A 26,825-nucleotide genomic window follows, 5' to 3' on the forward strand; every position below is an offset into this window, starting at 1 on the left:
AAAGGTTTACATGGTGGTAGCACCCAGCTTTCAGCATCTCAGAAACAGAGATCATTGCTTAATTTTTGGCTTCTAACCTAAATGCATACGGCTGGCAATTGAAAAAGAAATTTTTACATAGAAAATTGATATAGAGATAACTGAGGTAATAAGGTTACTCTTTTCTTTTCAAATGAAAAATGTCCTCTGCCATTTTTTTAGTTTCTTAAAAGTCTGAATAGATAGATTTCTTGGCAATAATGAAGTAAACAAAATGATTTATTTGAAGCTTTAGAGTCTGAAGGCCACTGAAAAAAAGAAAATCCATGTTTTGATCTAAACAAATAAACAAAAATGTGCACATGTTCACATAAGTTGTTTTAAATCACAGTCCAGAGTATACAGATTCACGTGAAGTATGGTTATATATTTTTCCTCTTTGTTAATTTATTTTGTCTTTCAGTTCATCTAGATCACTTTAGATTTGTTTATTTCCTATCTGAAATGAATAGGGAATGTAATTTTGTGGAATTTATCATAAGTTAACTACTGCTCTGTCAGTAGCGGAGCTGTCAGTGGCACAGCCTATTTGCAGGGCGGTATTTTTCATAAGTTTAATCATGCTGGGTTTCTGCTGACTAGCATTCTGCACTGATCAGTCGTAACTTTATACATGTCTGGGATTTAAGTTAAATTTAATTGACTACAAAAAGATGTATTTAACACTTCATTTTGCCATTAGCGGTAGTAATCCAATTAAGTGCAAATTGGAATAGGAGCCTCTTAAACACAGAGGAGACAGTAAATGAACAGACATAGTTTTCAAGTCTGAGGACTTTGGTTATTTAGTATAAAGTTGCAACTGGAAGACCTACTTTTTTATTTGTTGAGTGACAGTCCACAAACACATTCAGATTATGGATATTCAAATGGCCTGCCACTCGAGACCAGAAACACGTTCGTTAGGGGCCATGCTCACCTTCCCGCTCAGTGAGTGTGTGAGGTGGATAATTCTTGTGTCACTTCACTTTCTCTCAACTGCCCAATTGCTGCTAAGTATTTTCAGTAGAAGCTGTGCTTCTCTTCAGCTTTGATGATATTTCCCAAGGCTGTTTTACACCCTGAGTGTGCCCCTACTTTGTGGGTTGAATTTCATCTTCTGACACATGTACAGGGTTATGTTAGTGTGACAGAGAAGGTCTCGCTCCCAGCGAGTGCTCCACGTGATGTTCTTTAAAACCTGGAAGGGGTGGTGAGCTTGAACTACAGAAAATTTCTCCTTGAGAAGGCAGTGAAAGCTTTCTCTGATATGGGACCCAGTGGGTATCGTGGGCTGGAAAGCAGTCAGCCTTATCCGACTGCTTTATCTTTGATCTACCGCTGGCCATCCTCCTAAGAAAGCCATCCCAAGAAAGTCTCTCTGTCTTCTCCCTTCCAGACTGGTAAAGTCAAGTCCTCTCAGATCCTTGTGATTACCACAGCGGCTTCTGATTTGGTCATCCCCAGAACCAGTTCAGCCACTGAAGGCCAATATGAAGCGCTGTAAGCATTTGTTTTCTTCTTTATCCGTTGCAGCAGTTCTCTGCCCGTCACGGCAGTCTGGGTCCTAGGTGCATCAGCTCCACCAACACCGTCGTTGCATTCTTTAGGACTAGTGGAACTAACTTGGTTATCTCCATACTTAGCACCAGCGATGCTAAGACTGCCGCCTAAATCTCTGTCTCTGCTTCTGAAACTGTTCAGGGAACTAAAGTTGGTGGCAAACTCCAGCAACACCAAGATTTGCCATAAAACGGATGGCAGATCCACAAAAGAGCCATCTCATAGCCTGATGTGTACTCTGCATTGCACACCGATCCTGGGGTCTCTCTGGCTGTTAGGAGTACTATTCTGGACTAAAACACATTTTTTCAGATAACTGCTTCTTGCCATGTCGCAGCCAAAAGGATCAATGACAAATGGCTATTTCAGATGGAAGGTGGATTTCCTTGTTCTACTTCTCAGTCACGGCAATTGCCGTGTCCTCAGAGTATACGGTGGTCTGGGATGGTCTGGGGACACGCAGGTGTTCCTCAGCCGCATTGTAGTTTAGACTTCCAGACTGTCATGGTTGTTTGTCAGGTGTGAATTCATCCCTCTGAATAAGCTCCTGTTCTTGTTTGATCAAGTTTTTGACTTTCTGCAGAGTCGTGGTTTAACCCCAGTCGGCAGCTAAGCACCGCACAGCCGCTCGCACACCCTCCCGCGGCGGGATGGGGGAGAGAATCAGAGGGCTAAAAGTAAGGAACGCATGGGTTGAGATACAGCTTAATAGGTAAAGCAAAAGCCGTGTACTCAAGCAAAGCAAAACAAGGAATTCCTTCACCACTTCCCATGGGCGGGCAGGTGTTGAGCCCACCTCCAGGAAAGCAGGGCTCCATCACGCCTAACGGTGACTTGGGAAGACAAACACCATCACTCCGAACGTCCCCCCTTCCTTCTTCTTCCCCCAGCTTTATATACTGAGCATGACGTTATATGGTCTGGGATACCCCTTTGGTCACTTGGGGTCAGCTGTCCCAGCTGTGTCCCCTCCCAACTCCTTGTGCCCCCCCAGCCTACTCGCTGGTGGGGTGGGGTGAGAAGCAGAAAAGGCCTTGACGCTGTGTAAGCACTGCTCAGCAGTAACAAACACATCTCTGTCTTATCAATGCTATTTCCAGCACAAATCCCAAACACAGCCTCATACTAGCTACTATGAAGAAAATTATCTCTATCCCAGCCAAAACCAGCACATGCAGAAGAGGGGGAGATGGGTAGATGGGAGATGTTTGTACCTATTTCTTCAATAAGTAAAATTTTAAACAAGTTTACTGATTGTTACTGCAAGCTGTATGCAATATAACAAATCCGTCCTGAACTCAGACTTCCAGTCCCTCTAATGGCATGCAGGCATCTGCCGGTCTCCCCTCCCGATCTCTTCCCAGGACTGGCAGGTATCTCTGGCTAGCTTCAAGGAGAAGCCTGTTTTCAACCCATCTTATTAGGGATCAGAGGCTTTGTATTACCTGCTGCCTCAACAACTGCAGCTGACTTGACTCAGACAAAGCATGGGAAGGTTTACCTCTTGAACACCACATTTCCTTCAAGGTCCAGGAGGATCCATGTTCTCATTACAGCACTCCTGATCTCACCCCCAGAAAAGACGGTGTCATAAATAGCAGAAAGGAATAAGCTGTCAGTTAAGTTTCCCATCAGTGCGTTATGTTGGTCCCCTCCGGTTTACCAATTCTGATAGAGTACTCATTTCGGAGTACTCACTTGAGTTGAAGGGATCAGGTCTGTCCTTAAACTGTTATGGTCTATTTAGCACCTGTCGATGAGTCTGCCATTTGCCTATCAACCAAGTTACTATACTTTCTCACTCCATCGTTTTAACATTCCTTAAAGGGCTTTTTCAGATTCTTGCTTGCGGCTGGAGGTGCTGCGTGTGGAACTTGAAGACGAAGCTGTGTGTTCTCCTGCGTCCTCAGTTTCAGATCCTCAGCATAGCTGTTCACTTCTTGGTCTGTAAAGATTGATTTCTAAGTTGCTCTCACTTCTTCAGAAGTCCAAGCGTTTTGACAGATCTATCTTGGTGATAGAGTTCCCTTCCAGAGGTACCACAAGCTTGTCTCTAAGACAGTATCAGAATTTCACCCAGATCAGTTCTCTTTCCAGAGTCTCATGCTTCGATATTAGTAGCGCCCTCTTCGTTTGCATCCTGAGATGCAGAAACATTGTTGGCAGGTCCAAGAGTTCTGTCTGACTCAATCAGTGGTTGCTTAAATGGCAGCAGGCTCTGTCAGTATTTACTGAGAAACCACCAAGACAGAACCATTCAGAGCCCTGGTTTGGACTCCAGCAAGGTCCAAGCAACTTCTGGGGTGCTGTTGAAAAATACCTTTATTTCCAGCCTCTGTCATGGGGCTACCCAAGGCCTCCGTCTGCGCTTTCAGTGGGTGCTGATCTGTCTCTGAATCCTTAAGGTTGACACAGCATTTGGTGGAGTGGCTCTATAGTCACTGTTTGCATGCAGGACTGTAGGACTCTCCGTTCGCTTGCTTAGGTCCACGTATAGCTGTGTGGAACCACCCATCATGTGAATGTACATTTGAGCGATCATGGAAAGAAAGTAAAGAAAGGAGAAATTACGTTCCGGTAGCAAATATTCTCCGAGATGCACAATCCACATGCACATATGTTCCCCTCCCACACTTGCAGTCCCTTCAGAGTAGTGTGTTGGCATGGAGGAGAGGCAACTGAAATTAAATGCCCTTTACCTTGTTTGCCCATCTGCTGTTTTTTTAACCAGAATATTATTTTTCTAGTAAGTTGAACGGCACTGAGATTTGGGTGAGGAAGTTTGTCATTATAAATGGAAACATGAGACTTTATTTCAGAAACGTAGGTTCTGCTGCAGATTCGTGGTAGACATGTTTTGTATCTTCGGAGTCCTTCCAAACCCTCCCTACCTTATCATCCCTCTTGTTAAATGAATGCATGTTATTGACAAAATTGTAGAGGGAGTTTTAAATGCATTATTATAAATATACCAGCACTCTCCGTAGGTAAAGAAAACATTGCATACGTCTTAACCTTAAAGACTGATGCCCTTCTTATGTTGCCACGTCCCAGCTTACAGACGACTCTCATCGGCCCACCATCTGGCCCCAAAGGAGCGGCCAGGTCCCTTCCCTCTGTCCCCTCCCGGCAGGCGGTCCCCATCCCGCTCCCTGCCGCTGCAGCATTCCCTGCCAAGAAGCAGGTGGGAGCGCTGCGTGCTGGGGATGCACCCTGCTCCCTGGGTCGTCAGCTGGGGTCAAAACTGTGTTCTTGCGTTCAAGGGAAATAGGAAATTGAACAAGAAGGGGAGAGATCAAACAAAACTCTGGAAATGTGATGCTAAACAATTTAAGCGTTTTGATTCACCAGCTTAGAGTGACCTCATCCTCCACAGATGTTTCCCTGAATTTTTCCTGTAGGTTTGCAAGCACGTGAGCTTTCTGGATTCTTTGCTGCTGTGGTACCCATGTACTGTCATTAGTCCAAAACATTTTCTTTCCATTTTGTATTTGTAGGAAACTGTGCCTTACTTTTTAGGCAAGACATGTAACCAAGATCCAAAGTTTCATTTGATTCTTTTCATCTTTCCGTCCTTATCTTCAGCAACCATATGGGCTAGAAATACAGTGACTTTAAATGGAAGTATATAATCTTCAAAAGTTGCAAGTTACAGTAGTGTCCTGTTTGCTACTTAACGTTAGCGAGAGGATTAGCTTGCCTTTTTATTTTTCTGTTGACACACACCAGAGCTACCTGCCTTTCACTTTCCAAATGTTCAAAAGTATGAGCTAGCAATGGTATTTCATGCAATTCAGTTGTGCGTTTTCCTGATGTCTGATTTCATAAAGTGATTGTATCTACATTAACATATGTCAATACATGTGTCTGAGAGGTAATTTATTTAAATTGTTCTGTGTACGTCAAACTATAAGGCTTTAAATCAAGACTGAATTATCTTCCTAAAATATTTACAGCAGCTCAGACAGACGTGATTGGCTTAATGCAGGAACTATTTGTGTCTGTAGCTCATGTCACACAAGATCTCACATTTTCATAAAGTCCTATCTATTCTTAAAATCTCTGGTGTTTTCACATTGAGGGAACATTGCATGCTGCTAATAACAACAATGACAACTTGAAAGGTCCTTTCTGTCTTCAGGCACATTCAATGCAGCGTTTTGTGCCGATGAAGGACAGTGGGAAAACTCTCCTGACTTCCGTGGGAGTGGGAATAGTCTCTGATACCAATCATTTAACGTCATTTTTCATTGCTTTCGTCTTCAATAGTTAAGTACATTTTAATGCCCTCGTTTTACCAGTGGGGGAAAACTGATAAAAAGTGATGTTTTCATGCTCTTTGCTCTGAGAAATGACGCTAGAATATGGGCTTAACCCAGGGAAGTTTTCTGCCTCCTGTAAACCTTCTGGGTTGTGAGTCAATGTCTGTAACTGTTATTTCTATTTTAATTTTCTTTGGTTAGTACATTTAGTTTAGACTACTAGCAGCTGAAATCTGCTTGGTAAATCCACTCCTGGTGCTAGACACAGCAAGAGCTGGTATTGTTTTGACAGGCAGACAAACAGATTTACAGTTTTAAATTGAACATTTCATCCTTTGGAGCTATTATGAGAACTTGGTTAAAGCATTAATGGGATGTTAAAGTAATAGTATTTTGACTTTTCCTGACAAGTATAGCAAATTTTTTGAGTGACAGTTCAGCAAAAGAGATTCCAACCTGCAAGTATCATTTTCAAAGGGACATCATACAAATTAACTTTGTAGAATAATTGTTGAAAAAGCATTTTCCTGATAGTAAATGGAAAGTGGCTATTCCAAATCATGGTACAGTGCGTCGTTAAATCAGTGGCTATGTTTTCAGACGCAATAACATTTTGAGCTTGACCCTGCTTTAGTGCATAGAAGGATTTCTTGCAAGTTCCTAAAATCTGAAGCCAGAACAAGCTCATTTTTGTGCTGGGAGGCTGCTGAGCTAACAAACTAGCTAATTCAAGAGGCATACCTACGCGCGTGTAGTAAATGCAATAGGTTGCTAATTTTAGCTGATGTGAGCTGGGAGCAAGCCAGTTGTAGAAACGCAAGATTTTTTCACTTGTTAGCTTCCTTGTAAGTCTGCCTTGCATATGAGTAATGAGTATTTTTTTTTCATACTTTCCAGATACTCTTTTAGCTCAGGGAGTCGTTAATTTCCTTTGGCCTCCTTCTAAAGGGAAAATATAGCATATAAATGGATGGTGACTTAGATACAGTGTACCACTCTCTGGTAGTTATATGCTATAGGCTGACCTGGATGGAGTCTTTCATAGGAATCTTCTAAAAAGGTGCATGTGTGTTTGTGTGAGAGGGAGAAAAAAGAGACTGTGGACAACTGTGGAAAAGGGCAGGCGAGGATGGGAAAAGAGCCGAGAGTAGCTCAGTGGGGTCTCCCACTGAGGCCAAAGCAAACCTGGGGGGGGAGATCATCCTTCCCACCTCTAGCACACCAGACCGAACTTGCAAGGTTAGGACATTCCCGGTGTCTAGATTTCCATCAAATCAACTTCTCCGGCTTTAGTCGTGTTCACAGCACCGTTTAGTCCTAAAAGACAGACCTGCTTTGTAAGGCTTTTCCTACTCACTTTGCCAGAGCTCCTGTTCCTTTCTCTATTTTTAAATAGTACGGTTGTTAGGTCTAAGCTCTTTGCTGCTCTTCGTTTCTCTTCAGTTCCATACAGGCAGTATGGAAATTGCTCCATTTGATCCCTGCTTTTCAAATGGAAGATTAAATTAAAGAAAGGCAGAGAATATGACTAAGGAGCTTGTTCTGTTTGAACATCATTATATGTAAAGAGAGTTTAGTTAACAACTTGTTCCTTTAATTTCTGTTTTTTTCCCCTCAGACTCGTGTTTGGGGATTTTATATTCAGTATCTTATCTGACCAGATAGCAGTTGCTTGTTGCTGATAACCCTTAAACTGGTTGCTGTTTCGTGAGCCATTCTATAATTCTGTTTTAATGGCCTTTCTTCTTCTGTGTGTTAGGGTTAGAAGTTGTTCTAATGATTTACTAGCCAAATCCTAATTTTCCAGTAAAAACCGATAATCCTTAAATTGCAAACAGGTAATTTAATGTGAAACTCTTCACAACATTGCCTGATGTTCAGTGAAGATTTCCAGATGTCCCTGAGGTATTTTAGTTAATTTCTGGCAATATACTTTCTCTAACTGGTTATGTTTAAACAGTTTTATTCTTACATGGATAACTGGGTGGAACTGGTTTTCTGTTTAGGCTTCGACGGGGAGCTCATTAATTTGTCTTTGGGGAGGCATCCTGTCTTTTTTCATATCTTTGGAGTGCCCAGTGAGGAAGAAGAACTCGGACTGGGATGGCTGGTGATGTTAGCTGTCATACTGTCTCTGCACCTGCTCATAGTCAACGTGCTTTATCTTAACAGCACTTAAGCAATGATTAGTTTAATTAGTTTAGTATTAAGGCTTCTGCATAGATTAGAAATGTAGTGTTGTTAAATGGCTGTAATGCAGAGCCAGTAGATAAATTCTACAGAGCTACATAATATAGTAAATATTTTTTATTTTTTTGAGTGTGTTTAAAAAACTGTACTATACACTTTTGCTGAATGTTCATATATTGACATTTTGTGTGAGTAGTTAGGCATTAACTGTAGGTTGCGTGGTCGGCATTTGCCATTCTTGCGTTGCCTTTCTTCTGTCTTTCAATGAAATGCTCAAGTCCTGTGGAACTTTACAGTGGTTCAGTCGCTGCTGGTTTCTTATACACATAGTAGTGGGAAATCTCAATCAGTATCAAATGTCATGTTTCATTCTGTATGTTTCATGCTGGGCAGGAAATTAACTCTTCTTTGGGAAAAAAATATCCATTTCACTTTGGTCGGAGATTTTCAGATGTGCTGAAATGTTGCATTTGATTCGTGTTCACATATGGATGTTGGCATTTCTCAGCTGAGGCTCTAGTGTTACCTCAGTGGTCAGATGTTTATTGCTGTTTGATCTTCAAGGTCTTCCTCATCAAGCATGCTGGTTTTGCGGCTAAAAATCTGCCGGTTGTTACTTTCTTCACTCAAGCCAACAAGCTAAATGCACAAAATGAGACCAAACTCTCACGAAGAAGATCTTTCTTGGTCTCATTAGCATAGGGTAGTTATGTCCTTACACCCCATCAGAAGTCTCGCCATCGAGGTTGTCTTGATGTGAGTAGCCATGACGTGAAAAGATGCTGTCAGAAAGACAGCCCCAGGCTGCAGCTTGTCATTTACTCCTTACCTGTCCCAAGGCCAAACAAGATTTGGCAGGCTCTCAGGTCTGGGATGAAGGTGTATCACAGGGGAGCTTCCTGATAAGTCCAAGGTGTGTGCCTCGGGGCAAAGGTGTCTCGCTTATGTTATGCTAAAATGTTATTGCACAATCTATAAAGCTAATCCGCTCTGCCCTCGCTAATGGTGCCACGGTATTTCATCTACTGCGTGAGGAGCAGCCCAGAGTACGCCTTTGTGGCTGCACCTTTAAACCTATCATTTGCTGTATTTCACTCACTAGGTTGTATGTATTCTTGATTCTTGGGAAGAACCTTTTATGTTTCGAACTAACGAGTTAATCATTTCTGTATCTCTTTACCCTAGCTTTGGTGAGTCCAGGAAGTTATTCTGCCCTTTCAGCTTTAGTGCATCTTTGCAACTCAAACACCGGTGAGAGAGGTGCTGAGACGTGGGGTCTGAGGAGCCTCTTGCTCACTCCCACACCAGCTCTTGTCTCTCTCAGGCTATAGGCAGGCCTATTCTTTCAGGAAAATGTTACTCAAAGGCAAGAAATACTTCTTCCTTTCCCCAGTGTTACCTTCAAAGTGGTAATCCACTCCTGCTAATATAGAGTTAGTGGAAAAAGTAGATTGTATAGTTTAAACTTCACCATTTGTATCAAACCTTTTTAAATTTTTGCCTGTTCTTAATGATTGCTCACTTTTGGGAGCCAGCAATATGGGTATTTCTTGGAATGTATTTAGTTGAAAACCTATAAATTGCATATGATTAGATTTAGATATAAAGCAGTGCCAGCCACATCTGTGGTGATGCTAAAGCATCCTGTGGAGCAAACTGAATGGTTTTAGATTGCATTGTTTTTGCTGAGGTGCCTGTTAGCTTTGTCATCAGTGAGATGAAGTGTTCACAGAATTTACTAATGTGATTTGATGGTGGTGGAAGTTGCAAATGAGAAAAGGAATTAAGCAACAAGAAAAACAGAAGAGCAGGGTTCCTGGGGGATGCTATTGCCCAGGTAGCCAGGGAGTATATTATTGGTCTGTATTCTGATCCAGATGATTTAATAAGATGAAGACGTATAGAAGCATGCAAACAGTCTATCGGGTATAAACATGTGCAAAAGTACTTTGCAGACCTGCAGCTTTATGTATTCCAATCTTGTAACAATGGAAATGGATGGAAACTGTGATAAAATGGCTGTGATAAAATGGCTTCTATTATAAAGTGACTACATTTGGGGACAAGGGGAGAGCAGTGGATGTCATTTTTTTGCCTTGACTTTAAGAAGGCTTTTGACACTGTCTGCCACTATATTCTTGTATCCAAGTTAGGGTGTTAAGGTCTGGGCGGGTGGACAACCAGTGGAGCAATAAGTCTGGTTTCAACGGGTACAAATGCAAAGCCCTGGCAGGAGGAGCCCCTGCAGGGAGACGGGCTGGGGACTGGCCGACCGACGGACGGACGGACGGACCGGGGAGCAGCAGCTCTGCAGCGAGGCCCTGGGGGTGTGGGGGGGCAGCCAGCTGGGCAGGAGCCAGCAGCACGCCTGGCAGCGGCGGGGGGGCACGTCCTGGGCTGTAGGAATGAGAGCACAACCAGGAGATCAAGGGATGGGATTGTCCTCCCCGACTCGGCATGTCGACCTGCTGTGTCCAGTTTCGGCCCCCCCAGTACAGGAGGAACATTGAAAAAACCTGGAGCGAGTTCAGCGTTGGGAGAGCACAGCCGCCGGGGCTGGAGCACTTGTCCTGCGCGGAGAGGCTGAGGGACCGGGGCTCGTTCAGCCTTGAGAAGAGGTGGTTTGGGGGGGTATCATGAAGGTGGAGTCCGGCTCTTCACGGTGGAGGATGGTGGGAGGGTGGATGAGAGGCAATAGGAATAAGCTGAAAGAGGAGGACCTTGTTCCCCCTGAGGGCAGGCACGCCGTGGAAGACGTTGCTCGCAGAGGCTGTCCAGACTCCTTGGAGGTTTCCGAGACCCAGCTGGACAAAGCCCTAAGGACCCTGGTCCGATCCCATAGCTTGCCCTTATTTGAGCAGGAGGTTGGACTAGAGACTTGCTGAAGTCCCTTCCCACCTGAATTAGCTTGTGATGTTATGAAATACTAATTTTTTAATTTGGCAAACTTACTTAGTGGTAGAGGTACTGGTGTGATTCCTTGGTGTATATATCAACATACATTTTCTCTACAATTACCTTTAATACATGAACTTGAGATACACTGGTTTTATGGGCTTACCAGGGTGTGATGGTAGAGAGCATTAAAATTTAATTTGACTTTACAAAAATGTATGCTGTCGTTTAGGCTAATGGCACTACTCAAATGAGTGCTAGTACCACATATTAACATAGCTGCACCTTTCCTGGAGCTTGTGTTAGTAGGATTTTTGCTCTTTTGGTTAATGATGAGAAATTATGCTAATAAAATAGTCATTCCAGTATGAAAACCTGGTGTGAAATGACCCTTAAAAGAGGATTGGGGAACCTCTCTCTTGCTGACAGCCAATACAATACCTTTGATGGGTCACATATCAACCCAGAGCTTAGCGTTGTCTGTTAAAAAAAACAAGAAAAATAGTCATATGTTTACTGGCAGTATGAAATCATGAAACCATACTTTCTTCATCCACACCTTATGGAATGGTCCCGTATTTGCTGATATGAACATAAGGACAAATGTTGGCATAGATGAACACTTGATCCAATCCCTATCGGACTGGTTTAGCCTTTGAACGTCAAAGCTCCCCCCCTCTTTTTAATTAATTAATGTCAAATTGTGCTTTACGTACAGATCAAGTGGTTTTTAAGAGTCCACTCTGTATATGTTTGAACTGGTGTCCTCAGCAATAAAAGCTCTTAAGCACAGATTAAGCCTACTGACAGAGGTTTTCAAATATCGCTGCTGACTTGGAGTGCCCCAGGTTCTTTGACTTGCTTCCTGGCCTCTGAAATGGGGAGTGACCACCCTGTGACCATCTCAAGAAGTCTGAAGTTAGGCATCTGAAATAAGATTATTAAAATTGTTGGTGTTTGACTTTAAAATCCTCTCTATTTGTGCTTAAAATTAAGCACGGCACTTGGGGTTAATCTTGTTAAAAACTTTCTGTTGACTGTGAACATTTCCGTAGTTGTATGTGTGGTTTATGTAACCAAGATTTTGGAAAAACTATAATTTTAGGAAAAATACTTATGGCTGTACTTAACGTGTAGGAGGTAATATGAAGCTAAAGGGGTAATTTAATAAAAAATGAAAGTTTAGTGATGCCCTGCTGTGTTTAATGTAAGTTCTGGTGGCCTTGCATTTGCCGGCAAGACTTATTTCTTTATCTCATAATCAAGTTCTTATTCATGGAAACAGACCCAGTGGGGTGATTCATGAGTGCTTTTGATAGTTTCAGTGAAATCAAAATAAAATAAGTATCAGATGTCAAGAATAAGAATATTTTGAATATCTAAAGACACCAGGAAGCTTAGCTTTAATCAGAATAAGATCTGTAGTAATGGTCTCTCTTTCTTTTTGAAAACTCTTCCATCTTTGGATCGCTACCATTGTTACATGTCAGAGTAACCTTTTAGCTGTAAGTTTAAGACATCAGTTAGTATTTGAACACTTTCAGAAGAGGCTTGATCTTAACTTGCAGTGCCCTGGGAGCCGGACTACAGATTTAGGAGCTAAAGTTTAGGCACTTAGATTTGAAAATCTGGTCTCTGTATGGAAGCCTACAATGATTTTTAAAATTCTGCAACATGAAGTGAGCTCTTGAGATGAAAATTGTGCCGTTCATTGGACTGTAGGGGCAGGTAGTGGTTGCTTGCTCTGTGTTGCACAGGGTGGCATGAAGGGAGAAGGGAGCTTGCTGCCTTGCTCTGGTTCCTTCTGATTCGCTTCCTCTTTTTTTAAGTGCAAGCATGTAGCTCTATTAGAAGGGAGAGAGAGTGTGGGTGTTATAATAACGTGTAGGCTTCGAGACAGGCAGTTCTGGAAGTTACTTAAACAAAACCATTGAGATCATTTTGTCAAGACACTGTCTAATTCACCAGTAAACGCTTTGGAAGAAAAATCAGATCGCTTACACCTTTCCTTTATTTGCTGCATGAGTTACTCTGCCAGATTGCTATCTACACCATCACACTTGTGTTCTTTTGCTCAATTTCCTGTGCACAGAGCAAAGTGCAGCAGAGAGATTACATGTGAACAAAGTCATGTTTAGAAACATCAGTTTTTCTTGTCATGTTTTGAGTGCAGAGTTCATACCAAAGCAAAAGAATGAAACAGAGAATCTTGACAGCAAAGCAGAACATAGCCAACCAGGCAAAGCGCGAAAGAGATCCTCCGGTGTCCCTGGGGTGTGAAAAGTGAGGCACAGAGCACAACGGCACTGTTACCTCTTCTCTCGGGCTGGGTAACTTAATCCTATTTGGTGTAATACAGCTTATGAAGAAGATACTTTTTAGACATCTGATGGAGGTGACAGCACTTCTCAACACCACCACTTCCCCACCTGAGATAAAGGGGAGTTACCACTCAACGATGAGAAGGGCTTCGTGATTGCGGCGGGAGGTGAGCACTCCAGAGCACGTGGAGTGGCAGGGAGAGAAAGAAACGCCGATCAGCTTCCCCCCCCCCATGAGGATGCTTTCACGTTCTCTTCGTTCAGTGTCAGCTTGTTGATGTGAGTACACAGCCCTGGCAAGTTATCACGATCCTAAAAGTTTGTAGCTCTCAAAGTCTGTTTCGCATTCTGGGACTGACGCTTGCCGCCAGTTTTGTTGTTGCCTCTGGAAATATTGATGCAGTTGATCTTTGTGTAAGCATGTAGCTGTAGATTAACAAACGTGATGGAGTATCTTCAACATAAACTGGGAATACAAAAAGAAGACTTATGCAAAAGGAACAAAAAGCTAAAAATAAGTGAAATGAAGTTGTCAGGGATTCCTTTTTTCCCCAAATATGCTAGAGATCTGATTGTTAGCAAACATGAGGTGAATATTTCCATTAATAATAAGGATTTCTAAGTTATCCAGGAGTAAAGTGGAGCAGAGGACTTTAGCTGTTGTTAAGCCTTGTAAAACCATTTTCAAGAATGTACATTTTACAAGATTTTATAGGTGGGTACACTGAAGCAAACTTGTGACTCCATCTCTGGAATCACAAAAGATGAGTCAGAAATACAAGTAAGAAACTAGTTCTCATGATTTCTGTAGACTGGAATTTTATTGGTGTAGAAGCAGCAAAATTAGTGGTTGTGAAGACTAAAGAAAATGACTATTTCTCTATGTAATGCAATACATAACTTGCCTTTGTTTATTCTTTTTTCTTTCCTTTTCAATTTCCTGAACAATTTTTATGGTTTGGCATGTGTTGAACAACGTTTTTAAAAAGTAAAGCAGTAAATAGGTTATGGAAAATTCTGATCTTGTATTCATAATTAATTCATATTTTTAATTGCTTGACTGGTACATTAGAGATACGTTTTTAGGCTTTCGTAAGCCCCATTACATCTTTCAGCTGTGTTGGTTTCCAGTTTGCTAGCATGATGCAAGTTGAGTATGCTTGTTCCTCTGCACTGTATGGTTGAAACCCAGGAATAGTAGTTATTTAATATTCTGAGCCATCAGGAAGGAGCACATCATTTGATCGTTCAATTACTGCAGTATAGAACACCTTAGTCTTTTTTGTGCATGTTTGTCTGCGTGCATGTTCGCAATTCCTGGCGCTCGTACCTTCCTAGCTATGTGTAATCTGCCCAGCTCTTCCCGTAGCGCTCCGGTACAAACACCAGCAGTATGATCGGTGTGGAGGCGTGATTGTGACGGGATAAAAGCTGCAGTGTGTGCATAAAAGGAACCAAATTACTTACGCTCAATTAACATGGCCATGCTTCAGAGAGATCACCAAACCATGGCTAAAAGCACCCTTTTATGTAATTGCCTTGTTATTTTCTCTTTGATTTGCGTAAAATTGTTTTTGGTGTTATTGAAGAAAAAACAGTTGCAGTAGACTATGAATTTTAAAGAAATCACCATTAATAACACTGATGATAACTTATTAGTGTAAGCCACTCGTTTAATTGTGAAGCAATGGAAAGTACAAAACATTGTGATGGAAGACTGCTCAGCTTTGAATATGTTAAATCCAGTCTAATAAGAATAGGCTTTGGTAATAAAGCAATAAATGCAAAGTTTGTTTAAAGGTTAAGTGAACGATTACTGCAGAAATTTCTTTCTGGATGCACAAGAGGAGCATGAAGTCCCCATAACTAGGATTTGGAGCCAGTAGTTCTGGCAAGGGATTCAGGCGTCTCTTTCATGGGACTGCTGAATGTGACAAAACAGTCTCTTACTCCTCACAGTTAAACTTCCTCTAGTAGTGCTGAGAGAAGAATAGGTCAGGTTCTGCAGAACTTCCACATTTGCACATTTCCACATTTATGTGTGCTGTGTAGTCTTTAATCTTCCGGTCTGCAGGGAAATTTCCTCAATATCCATTCACCCTAAATGAATATATGTGTACATTAAGTTGGCATCGAGTTGCAAACGAGATTTTGAACTTCCAAGTATCTAGCGTTAGCACGTATGCCAGTTGGGTTATACTCTGGCACGGAGAAAACGTAACATCTTCTTGCCTTTCTTTTCATACTGGTCACTTTGCGTTCTCTTCTGCCAGACAAGCTTTTGGCATTGCCTGGATTTCCTTTACACGGAGCAGGAATTTCACCCTGGATTCATCAGCTCCAGTATCTCTTGCAGATGCACAATATGCGTTGGCTTTCCTCCCGCCGCGGTCCAGAAGCCAGCTGGTGTTCCTGCAAGAGGGTGGTCTTTGTGCCACGCAGCGGGGGCCGTAGGGTTGATGCGTACTGGGAGGTCTGATCTTTCTCCTCTTACCTCCTTGTGAAGTTGACTGGGAGAATTTTGTCCCTCTATACGTTGTCTTAAGGTTGTTCTTTACCTAGAAGTGCACATAAACCTCTGCTCCTGGGTAACCCTGTGCAGGTAAAACATACTACATGGAGTTACTCCGTCCTGCTTCCCAAAATGTGTATGCAGCTGAACCTTCTCAGAGACATCAGCCCTCTAGTCACATCAGATCCTTCCTTTGCTTTGAATATTGGCAATCAGACAAATATAGGTTTGGCTAGCAGCCTAATGAATGAGTTGTAAAAGCCTAAGAAAATGGATTTACATCCATTTAATATTTCGCTTCCTCTGCACGACCAGGGGTGCTAGCTGAGGCAGTGGCTATGACTGAGTGTACGTTAGGGAGGAAGTAAAAAAAATGAAACTAACAGATTAAATATCACACTGTTGAGGTAAACAAAGGTGTGTAACATCAGGTATCTATAAAAAAAATAGGCTTGTAAGTATCAACACTGAAATTCAGTCTATATGTATTTTTTGTTATAGAGGAAATTGGACTCTGTACAAATGTAAGTACTTGCTACAGAATTATTCTGCTGAATAATACTCCAATTCATTTGCTTTTCAGTACACCCCTGAAACTCCACATGCATACCTGCTTAAAATCAGCAACAAGTATAGCTAGTAATGAAATAATTCAAATTTAGTTTATTTTGTTTCATGATGCACAAATAGAAAATCATTTAAGTGTGACTGATTTTATTCATCCACAGTAGCTGCTCATCTGAAATGCTACTGAAGTTCAGTAATTGGAGCTCTGAAATACAGTATTTGACAGATGGTGTGGGTGGTTGTGCCGTTTCCATGATAAATCTACTTACAAATATAACCATGAGGAAGTTGTCTTCATTCCTTGACTACTGCAACATATAGATAGAAAAAGTGACAAACACGACATGAAAACGGATTTGTGTCTTGGTTCTTCATTTTCCTGCTATAATGATTTGAATTTTTAAACAAGTGCAAAAGAGAGGTTTCTTTTTACTTTATCTGAAAAGGAGTTGCTATAAATGCTAAAATATTCTTTCAGTAGCCTTTCTTTTCTTACATTTCCTTTGAAGCTTTTCCTATAGTGAATTACTTTTGTAATGTCTTACAGCATCAGTTAGAAAGCATTGCTTTTTATAGATGAAAGCAAAAGAGATCTTTGCTAAGATACGTTTACTGTTAAAAAAATACTGGAGGCTGGAGAGATGGACAGTCCTGTTGCCCCAGGGCTTACTGTTGAAACTTAGAGATGAGAAAATGGTATAAATAAAAATATACTGCATTATCCAGTTTTTTTTTTTTTTAATTCTCTTTGTCTTTTAACAGAAATCGCCGATGCTGGTACTAGAGGAACCCAAGATACAATTAAGGGTGTGAAAAGAAAAAAGATTGTGACTGAAAACCACCTAAAAAAAATACCAAAATCGCCTTTGAGAAGCCCTGCCGAAGCCAAGGTTAAGCAAAATGTAGACCCTTCACCACTAAAAGCTCTTCCAGATGCCTCCGAACATGCACAGGATCACCTACCCGTGCAAAATGGAAATCAATGTACCAAACAAAACGGGGGAGCGCTTAGTAGTGAGATAAGTGTTGAAACAACCAAATCTGAGACACCAATGCAGACAAAGCTTTCATTGACGCATCAGTCCTTAGATTTGGGTAAACAGGCAGTGGAGGATACTGATGCAAACCAACTGAACTCACCAGAGAAGAAGTCTCTCTCAAACTCCTCATCAAGTAAAACAAAGACTGACAGTAATGAATGTATTAATTTTGTTGACTGCAGTACATCATCCCCATGTACACGTACTGCATTCGATGTCTTATTAAAAGCTATGGAGCCTGAACTGAACACCTTAGCACAAGAGTGCCCCCCTTACGGGATGCAGATAGAGAAACTGAGACCAAATAAAACTGTAAGCACCTCTTCTAGTCTCACGTCCAATACAATGAGCGTCCAAAATCAGTCTGCTTTGTCACAGCATGAGTTTGCAGCTGGACCTCACTATTACCCGTGTACGTTAAACAATGTGCATGTAGCAGCAACAGCCAAGACTGGACAAGCACAAGGCCAATCAGTTTCTCATTCACAAGACCTTATTACTAAAACCAGTCAACAAAATCACCAGGTTGTTATGTGTCCAAGTTTCACTAGATCGCTGGTGCAACAGCAGAGTCAAGAAAACCCCAAGCTCCAGCAGATATACAGCATAGCAGTAACTTCGTCTGTCGTTCACACCTCATCTTCCACTGTAACTCAGGTTTTTCCTCAAAACCAGTTAGTAGCCAGTTCGTCTTCACCTTTGTCAATTAGCACATCGAGTTCAACACACTTGTCTATAGGTCCCATGTATAATTCAGCCCAGATAGCATCAGTTGTAAACCATGGTGTAGAACAAATATGTAACCTCTTGAAAGACCAGAAGCCTAAAAAGCTGGGGAAATATGTCTGTGAGTATTGCAATCGGGCCTGTGCCAAGCCCAGTGTTCTCCAGAAGCACATCCGATCCCATACTGGAGAGCGACCGTATCCTTGTGTGACGTGTGGGTTTTCATTTAAAACCAAAAGCAATCTGTACAAGCACAAAAAATCTCATGCACATGCTATCAAACTTGGACTTGTCCTACAACCAGATTCGGGTGGCCTCTTCTTATCTCATGACTCGGACAAAGCACTTAGCATTCATTCAGATGTGGAAGAAAGCGGTGAAAGTGAAGATGAAGGCACTGCTGATGAAAGACAAGATGATCAAGAACTGGAGCCTGCACAAATAGTGAAAGTCATTTCGAGTGCAGAAACATTGCGGAAAGGAAGCCCTATTCCATTGAGCAACCCAGACTGTATACCAGGTGACTCTTCATTACGTGATACCGAACCTCAAGTAAGGGCAGCTTTACCAAAAGTAGTAGTTCATCCTGTAAATGTTTCTCCATTAAGGGCCGATAGCCCAAAAGTTACAGAACCAGCACCGGAGCTTGCTGCGGCACAGAGAAAAGGAGATTTTAAAGTGACAACTCTTCAGTCAAATTTAACACATACAGCCTCATTCAAGGAGAGTGACATAAAGCAACACCAGAAAGCAGAAATGGGCCTATTAGAGGAACAGCTGGGATCTGCAGTAGGAGCGGTGCACGCTCAGCTCCAGAGACAACAGGCAACTGAGGGTTCCCAAGATCAGCAAGGAAAATGTCTTTTGAGCCCTAGAAGTTTAGGTAGTACTGATTCTGGTTATTTCTCTCGTTCTGAAAGTGCCGATCAAACAATGAGCCCACCAGCTCCTTTCATAAGAGGATTGTTGAGCTCTGAGAAAGATCCAAACAAAAACCTGCCCTGTGTGCCACGATCAAGTGGTGTGGTAGCATCAGTGGTACAAACTGTTTGTGCCGAAAAAAATCTGGTTCTCTCTGGCCAAATGCGACCTCCCATGGCAACAAAAACTCTTGAGGAGCGTATCTCAAAGTTAATTTCTGATAATGAAGCTGTTGTGGATGACAAACAGTTAGATAGCGTGAAACCAAGAAGAACATCTCTTTCGAGAAGAGGAAGCATAGATTCACCAAAATCCTACATATTTAAGGATTCTTTCCAGTTTGATTTAAAGCCCATGGGAAGAAGAACTAGCTCAAGCTCTGATATACCAAAGTCTCCTTTCACACCCACTGAGAAATCAAAGCAAGTTTTTCTTCTTTCTGTACCATCCCTTGACTGTTTACCTATAACACGAAGTAATTCCATGCCTACTACCAGTTACTCAGCAGTACCTCCAAATGTAATACCTCCCTCTCATCCCCTTCGAGGAAGTCAGTCATTTGATGATAAAATCGGCTCTTTATACGATGATGTTTTTGTATCGGGACCTGCTACTCCACTGAACCAAGGCGGACATCCTCGGACCCTTGTTAGACAGGCAGCAATAGAAGATTCTTCTACTGGTGAAAGCCAAGTTCTTGGACCAGTGCGATCTGTAGAAGAAAGTTATCTGGGGTGTAATTTATCAAACGAATCTTTATTGCAAAGGAGCAAGTCCCTGGCACAGGGATCAAATTTGGAAAAAACAAAGAAGTCCTCTCAGGTGCGAGGAACAATGTTTGAGTGTGAAACCTGCAGAAACAGATATAGAAAACTGGAAAATTATGAAAACCACAAGAAGTTCTATTGTTCAGAGTTGCATGGACCTAAAACTAAAGCAGCAATCCGAGAGCCTGAGCATAAGACTGTTCCCAACAGTACACAGCCTCAAATTCTACACTACAGAGTCACTACTTCAACTGGTGTCTGGGAGCAGACACCCCAGATAAGGAAGAGAAGGAAAATGAAAAGTGTTGGTGATGATGATGACCCACAGCAAAATGATACGAGCGTACCATCAAAGAACACAGAAGGCCAAAGCAAGCCAGCAAATTCTTCCAGTCTCTCAAAACACAGCGCGACAGCAGTGGTAGGATCACAACAGCCGAGCAACCTTCTACTTCAAACCTCCCAAATTCAGCTTGTGGCTCGAGGCACAGATCAGACTACCGACCCAAAGATGGCTCCGCTCATTGAAAAGCAGGCAAGTTCAGCTGCACAAGAAAAGGTGGAGTTGAAAAGACAAGGGACTGGCATTTCAGTAATACAGCACACCAATTCACTGAGCAGAAATAGCTCATTTGAGAAATCAGAGTCATTTGAAAGAGTATCACCAGTTTCTTCTCAAGAGCCCAACAAGGTTGCAAAGCATCGCTCTTTGAATACAATTGTAATCCAAGAGGATAGACACTCTCATCTGAAAACTCCCCAGCATCATCAACCCCTGTCATCTGAAGCACCTAGAGGGGACGTTCAGGGAAGCCAAATAGTTTCTAATGAGAGAGGTGCCCCGCTTCAGCCGTCAAGACTTGTTCGCCAGCATAACATCCAGGTTCCTGAAATACTGGTCACAGAAGAACCAGACAGGGACCAAGAAAACCAGTGCAGCGATCAGGAAAAGACAGAAAGGTTTAATTGGCCACAGCGCAGTGAAACACTGTCAAAATTGCCAACAGAAAAGCTCCCACCGAAGAAGAAAAGAATTCGCTTGGCTGAAATGGAGCATTCATCTGCCGAATCAAGTGTTGACTCCACGCTTTCCAGAAGCCTAAGTCGGGAGAGTAGCTTGTCTCATGCCTCTAGTTTCTCAGCTTCACTCGATAAAGATGAAACTTTGAAGGCTGAGAACCCTTCCAAAGTGGAGCCTGTTAGTAAGTCGTCCGAATTCCTCATGATTCCCACTGGCTCGCACGCACTGGCTGTGCCTGGGCCTCATTACCGGGAAATGAGACGTGCTGCCTCGGAGCAAATCAGCTGCACCCAGCCGTCAATGGAGGTTGTGGACTACAGGAGTAAGTCGTTCGACTGTGGAAGCATGTCTCCATCAAAACCTGCCCCACTCGTAGAGATAGCTGCTCCGAAAGTGTCATCTGCAAACGGAGTTACTGGACATGTGCCTCTGCTAGAAAGGAGGAGGGGGCCATTTGTAAGACAAATATCTTTAAATATTACTCCAGAAAATCATCAGCCTCAAGTTAAATCGACTTCTTCGTTTCAGACAGCTCATGCTACAGATGTGCCCACAGTGCCATTGCACAGGCTGCAGACCTCTGGCAAATCTTCAGTGGAGTTTCCTTCAAGTACCCAGTATTCACAGACTCACTCCAGGCCTCACTCAGCAATTCAAAATTGTAATCCTGTTAGCCTGTCTTCGGTTCAGCAGCCTCTAGATCACGTGTTGAATAATCAAGGACAGCCATCCTCAACTCATCAGCCTTCCCAGACATCTACTAAAACATCAGCCCAAGGGGAACAAGTGAGCACATACGCGCTTTCTTGTCATCCCGATGAAAAAAAGGATTGTTTTGCTCCCAAGTATCAGCTTCAAGTTAAAACGTTACATATAGGTCAGCCATACTCTTCTAAAATGGTAAAAAATACTTTATCAACTCAGACTGTTCCAAGTCAAGTTGGGGTAGACCAGAATGCATCCTCCTTTGAATTGCAGGCTAAACTGTCTGACATGTCTAATCCATACTCTGTGCCTCCTCTAAAGCAAATTGTCCCTAATAACTGCAGCAGTCAAATACATCAGATTCCTCCTTTTGTGGTTCCTGTCCGTATTCACAGCAGTATGCCATCCTATGGCTTTGCAACTGTTTACACCCCTTCCTCACATTTTAGTGACTCAGGATCAGGTAAATCAATCTGTTTGCAAAACAAATGTTGTGACAGTGCCAACCCTTGAAGGCAAAACTCAGCTGCCAAAATCTCACAAAGATCATCAGAGGACTTCGCCAAATTCCTTTGAATTTGAAAATTCACAACCAGAAAGTGGAACCAGAAATTCACCTTTGTCAAGCTCTTTGAATATTATTCAGAAAGTGCCAGTTAGCGGACTCTTCCCTCAACCAGAAGCTACAGCTTCAAGTAAACGAATGCTTTCCCCAGCCAACAGTTTAGATATTGCCATGGAAAAACAGCAAAAACGTGTTAAAGATGAGAGTGGAGCTGCCTGCATAACAGATGCTAGACCATTGCATTCACTGAATGTTAGATCTAATGACCCTACTAGTAAGCAAAAGAAACCAGTTTTGGTAAGACAGGTTTGCACCACCGAGCCTCTTGAAAATCACCTCTTAGATCCTGATGGTGTTGCACTGCTTGAAAAAAGCAGCAAAGCCAGTACTTCAGACCTGCTGTTGCCTGACCATCATCCATCTGACACTGGGGGTTCAGAAACCCTGAAGGAGTCACCAGAATCTGAAGACCGTAAGTCTTCAGCATCGCCGGTGTTTGTAGTTAGAAAACCATCTGAATTGTCTCCAGTGAATAATCAGAGTTCTCTTCTTAAGGCTGTAAGTAGCAGTCAAGAAAGAAGGTCCCCAAGTAACAGTAATGAGAGCAAGCACGTCAATAGCCAGGGCCAAGCAAAGTCTGTAACTACATTGGCTGCGATGAATGCCGGAGAAGTGCAGCGGTTGTCATTTCCAAGCCTCAAGACCACAACGAGTTTTACCTGGTGTTATCTCCTGAAGAGAAAACCATTGCATCTGCTGCAAAACGATCAGAAAATCTCGGCCTATTCTACCTGGACCATTAGTCCCAACAATCCCAATCCACTTGGTTTGTCGACAAAGGTAGCTCTCTCCCTCCTCAATTCAAAACAAAAAGTTGAAAAACCGCTGTACACTCAAGCAAGAACTAGCCATCCCAGATCTGATGTATTGGTCTATTCAAGCAAGTGGAAGAACAGCTTAACCAAGGTACTTAAGCTATGCTTGATGTATACTGATCATTTACAGAGGATTTGCTTTGGAAATCACGCTTGTTCATATTTTAGAGAATGTAATATGCCTGACATGTATAATAGATGTGCTTATTTATTTTAGTTATGCTGGATCAAACTCCTAAAAAGATCTTAAGTAATTCCATTCAGAAACCTGTTCATAAGGATTTATCGCTTTTCGTGGAAATTAGTTCCTGGATTTAAATCTGTATATGAAGTGTTTATTGCATCAGGAATGTGTTTGGCTATTTTTTAAATGCAAAGGGTAGAACAAAAATCGTTCTGAGATAAATATTTGTTAAACACTTTTAGCTTAAAACAGGTTAATTTAAGATCATAATTGCATATTTTGCCTTAAAAATCAGCTGGTATTTTCTGTTATAAAACAGTGCTCAGCCTGAACAGGTGTCCATGGATACGCCATGAAAATATTTTTCACCATCACTGATCGTCTTAACTGTGAGAGGAGCAGTGTAGCAGTTCCTTTTCTCCCACCTAGGTTAATCGGTGGTGTGAAATAATGACAAAAATAGCAAAGTTTAAAACAAAATTACGACTGCCATAAAACCACTGACAACTTCTTGGATCGATATGGCTCCAAAGATGACGTTAAATCTTGTGCAATGAAATATACTCCGGGCAATGTTTGTGACCCACGTAAAATACTACATCATTCTGGAGTTGCATGTGGCAGAGCAAAGTAGTCACTTGTTATTTCTGTAACAGCCTTGGGGTTGCACGTGTGTGATCAGGATTTCACTCACTGGACAGTTTTGTTATGGACAGGACCAAAGCTGTGCTGGTTTGCACTGGATTTGGCGTTCCTTAGTAATTGAGCCTCCTCTGTGAATGGGTAAAGGTGCCTCTCTGCCCTATAGTATGGCAAGAGGTGGCTGCGTCTATTTAATGCATCCAGTACTAGCTTTTATTGTGCCATCTTGTGAAACCATAAAGCTTTCTGAAGAGAGCCTCGGTGTACAGCACGGTTTCACGCCTTTCTTTCCTCTTTCCTGCGTACACCGTGTGTTTGATGCCAAACTTCTCCTCGGAGCTGGCAAAAACGGGGCATTAGCCATGGACCTCGCTTTCTCCAGAGTCCTTCAGCTGTCTAGGACGTAGAAACCTTTTACTGGGGGAATTAAAAGCAGTCAAACTTGCCCTAATCCTGCAGTCTGCCATCAGCAAAACTTTCTTGGCATCAGGCTGGGAATCGGGGTCTGCAGGGCCAGCAGTTGTTCTAGAGGAGGCATACGACAGCGTTGGGAAAATACACGTATTTCTGTGGATGTTGAGTGACAGAGACTGTTGCTGTCAGAGGTCACCCTGGGATGTTTCTGTGTTTGCTAAATGTTTTGCTAAGATACAAAGTCCTCAGTGGGGAAAAGAGCAATAAGATGAGAAGCTCTCTGTAAGAGGAAGAAATAGTTTCAGAATGACAGGGGGAGTCAAGAAGATATGCTGAAACCCCTCAGGCCAAAAGAGCATTAGAGTTAAACCTGGTCCTCCTGAAATCTGTGGGAGACTTTGCTAACATTTATACTGGAGGTCAAAACTTTATCTGTAAAGTTTCATGCAGAAAATATATACAGGCTGCTGAGTTTGTGTTAGTGCTGTAACTGAATTGAATTGTTGGTTCCATATTAGTGTGCTGCCTCCATTTAAACTAGCGTTACCTTTTTCAGCCTGCCCCCTTGTACATACACTTCATGAGATGTTGTACTTACATAGTGCTAAATTAAAAAAAAAAAAGAAGAAAGGATTTGAAGATTTAGCTTTTCTCATTGTACATAGTTGAGCAATTCTTTCTAAGGCAAGTCTCACATCAGTTATGCCATTGTTTTATTTTTAAAGAACAGTGTATCAGAAGAAATTCTCTGATAACAAAGCTACTGCATGCCTCTCGAACAAATTTTGTGTATAAACAAATTCTGTTTAGAATATAAATAATGGATAATAATACTTTGAAAAATATTTTGACAGCACCTTTTTAAACACTCTAGGAGTACTTAAATGCTGTAATAGGCAGCTGTCAGGTACATTTACAGTGCTTCTGCCACAAAAGAACCACAGTTACTAATCTTTCTTCAGTCTTTCTTGCTGACGTTTTGAATGAAGCGCAGGAGCATGGTGAAAATGAAGAGTTCTTAAGCTCTGCTTGTGGCTGATTTACAGGTTTTACTCAGAGCCATTATGAAGGAAGAAAGTGCAGTGAGAAAGCACCAATTAAAGTTTAATTGGCATCTCAGATTGTACGAGCAAGGTACAGGATGGCAGAAATTAAAAATTTCAAAGACCTGATAGGTACTATGACCTAACACCTCCAAAGTTTGTCTGCTTTCCCTTCTAATGACTCAGGCAGCAGGATTTCAGCTGCTTTCCAGGATGATGATGATGCTGTTACAATATACTGCTGTATTACCAGTCTCCAGTTAGACCTGGTAATGGAATAGCTGATGCCAGCTTGGAAACTTCCTCGCAGAAGCCATGTTTAAAGAAAGCAAAAACTGAATTCAGTTTCTCATTCAGTTCAGGCCCAGTAATTCTACGTTTTTTTCTGGTTGAGCCTGAGGATGGAAAACGTTGGGGGTCCTTTTGGAAATTAATGTTACATTAAAAAAACAAAACAAAGCCAACAAACAGATTAGCAAATAATTCTCAAAAAAAAAAAAGTGATTGATTTCCTGCTTAAAAGCTTGGCGGGGTCCTGAGTTCCTTTCGGGAACCACGGTTTAGGTTGCAAGTCTCTGGGGGTTATGTTTGCTCAAGTGGTTTGCACATTTTAACCCTGACCTGACGGAGAGCTTTAAGTGCTACTATAAAGCAATTTATAAATAATAATAAAAACGCAGCACTGTTATGCCTCACCTCCTCTCTCACAGTCGTAGCCCTTTCCAGAGTCATTTGGCATATTCTGCTCGTGGGGCTTTAACTGCTGATCTTCTCACTAAGATAAAGCGACTTGCTGAACTGTTCCTGGGTTTGCCCCCAGAACTAAGTTGTGTTTACAGAGATCTCATGCTGCTGCATAACCGCTACTAATCACTGTCACAGAAAAGGCAATTCTTTCAACAATAGATGCCATGGGAAATGAAGAGACATGTGAACAAAATGCAAACAATAAGGAACCCTGGGACTTTGTTTGCTCTTCACAATTCACTGCTCAGAGGCAATAGGTGAAGTTGCCACGTTCCAGTGATTCAGAGAACAAACCATAAAATGTTATTGTGAAAGAAGCTCCTGGAATGAGTACAGCACGTTAAAATGTAACAGGAGGTTCACCTGCATGGAAAGGGCTTATTTTATCTCCCTGCTGTTTTTATTTTATATTGTTCTAGTTATTATTATTTTTCACCAGTTTTCCTCACCTGAAGTCATTGGTGGTGTATCAGGAGCCCTTTCTCAAGCCCCGGCATTGATCTTGGCTCCCCTCTCTAAAGTGAATCAGTAATGTGTGCAGTATTCCAGGGTGAAGATTTTCAGGCGAGAATAGGCTGAAGAATAATGGAAAGTTTCTCCTAACTGGAAAGCTTTCCTTTCTTGGATGATGTGCCACAACAGTCCAGCTCACCACTGGAAAGTAGTTAAATGCAGAAGATTTTTATGTGTAAACTAGTAAAAGTTTAAAGATATTAAAAACATTTTCCTCAAGTGGCTATGTGCCAATGGGAAAAATGTTTAATGAATATTCTAATCTGAAATTTATAACTTTCATGATTCAGGCTGCAAGCATGTTTTTTTTCCAAGGGATGTTGTAAAGTACCAG

The 26,825-nt window shown here is 42.0% G+C and overlaps 1 protein-coding gene across 1 annotated transcript in view; it reads left to right on the forward strand.

The window, feature by feature from the left end:
• Positions 1–26,825, forward strand: part of HIVEP1 (HIVEP zinc finger 1) — an 80,154-nt gene that overhangs the window by 32,395 nt on the left and 20,934 nt on the right. Inside the window, 2 exon segments of the mRNA XM_041118288.1 lie at positions 17,091–21,934; positions 21,936–23,039. Coding sequence (XP_040974222.1) covers positions 17,091–21,934; positions 21,936–23,039 — 5,948 coding nt within the window.

Source organism: Aquila chrysaetos, chromosome 18 (assembly GCF_900496995.4).
Source record: "Aquila chrysaetos chrysaetos chromosome 18, bAquChr1.4, whole genome shotgun sequence".
Lineage (NCBI taxonomy): Eukaryota > Metazoa > Chordata > Aves > Accipitriformes > Accipitridae > Aquila > Aquila chrysaetos.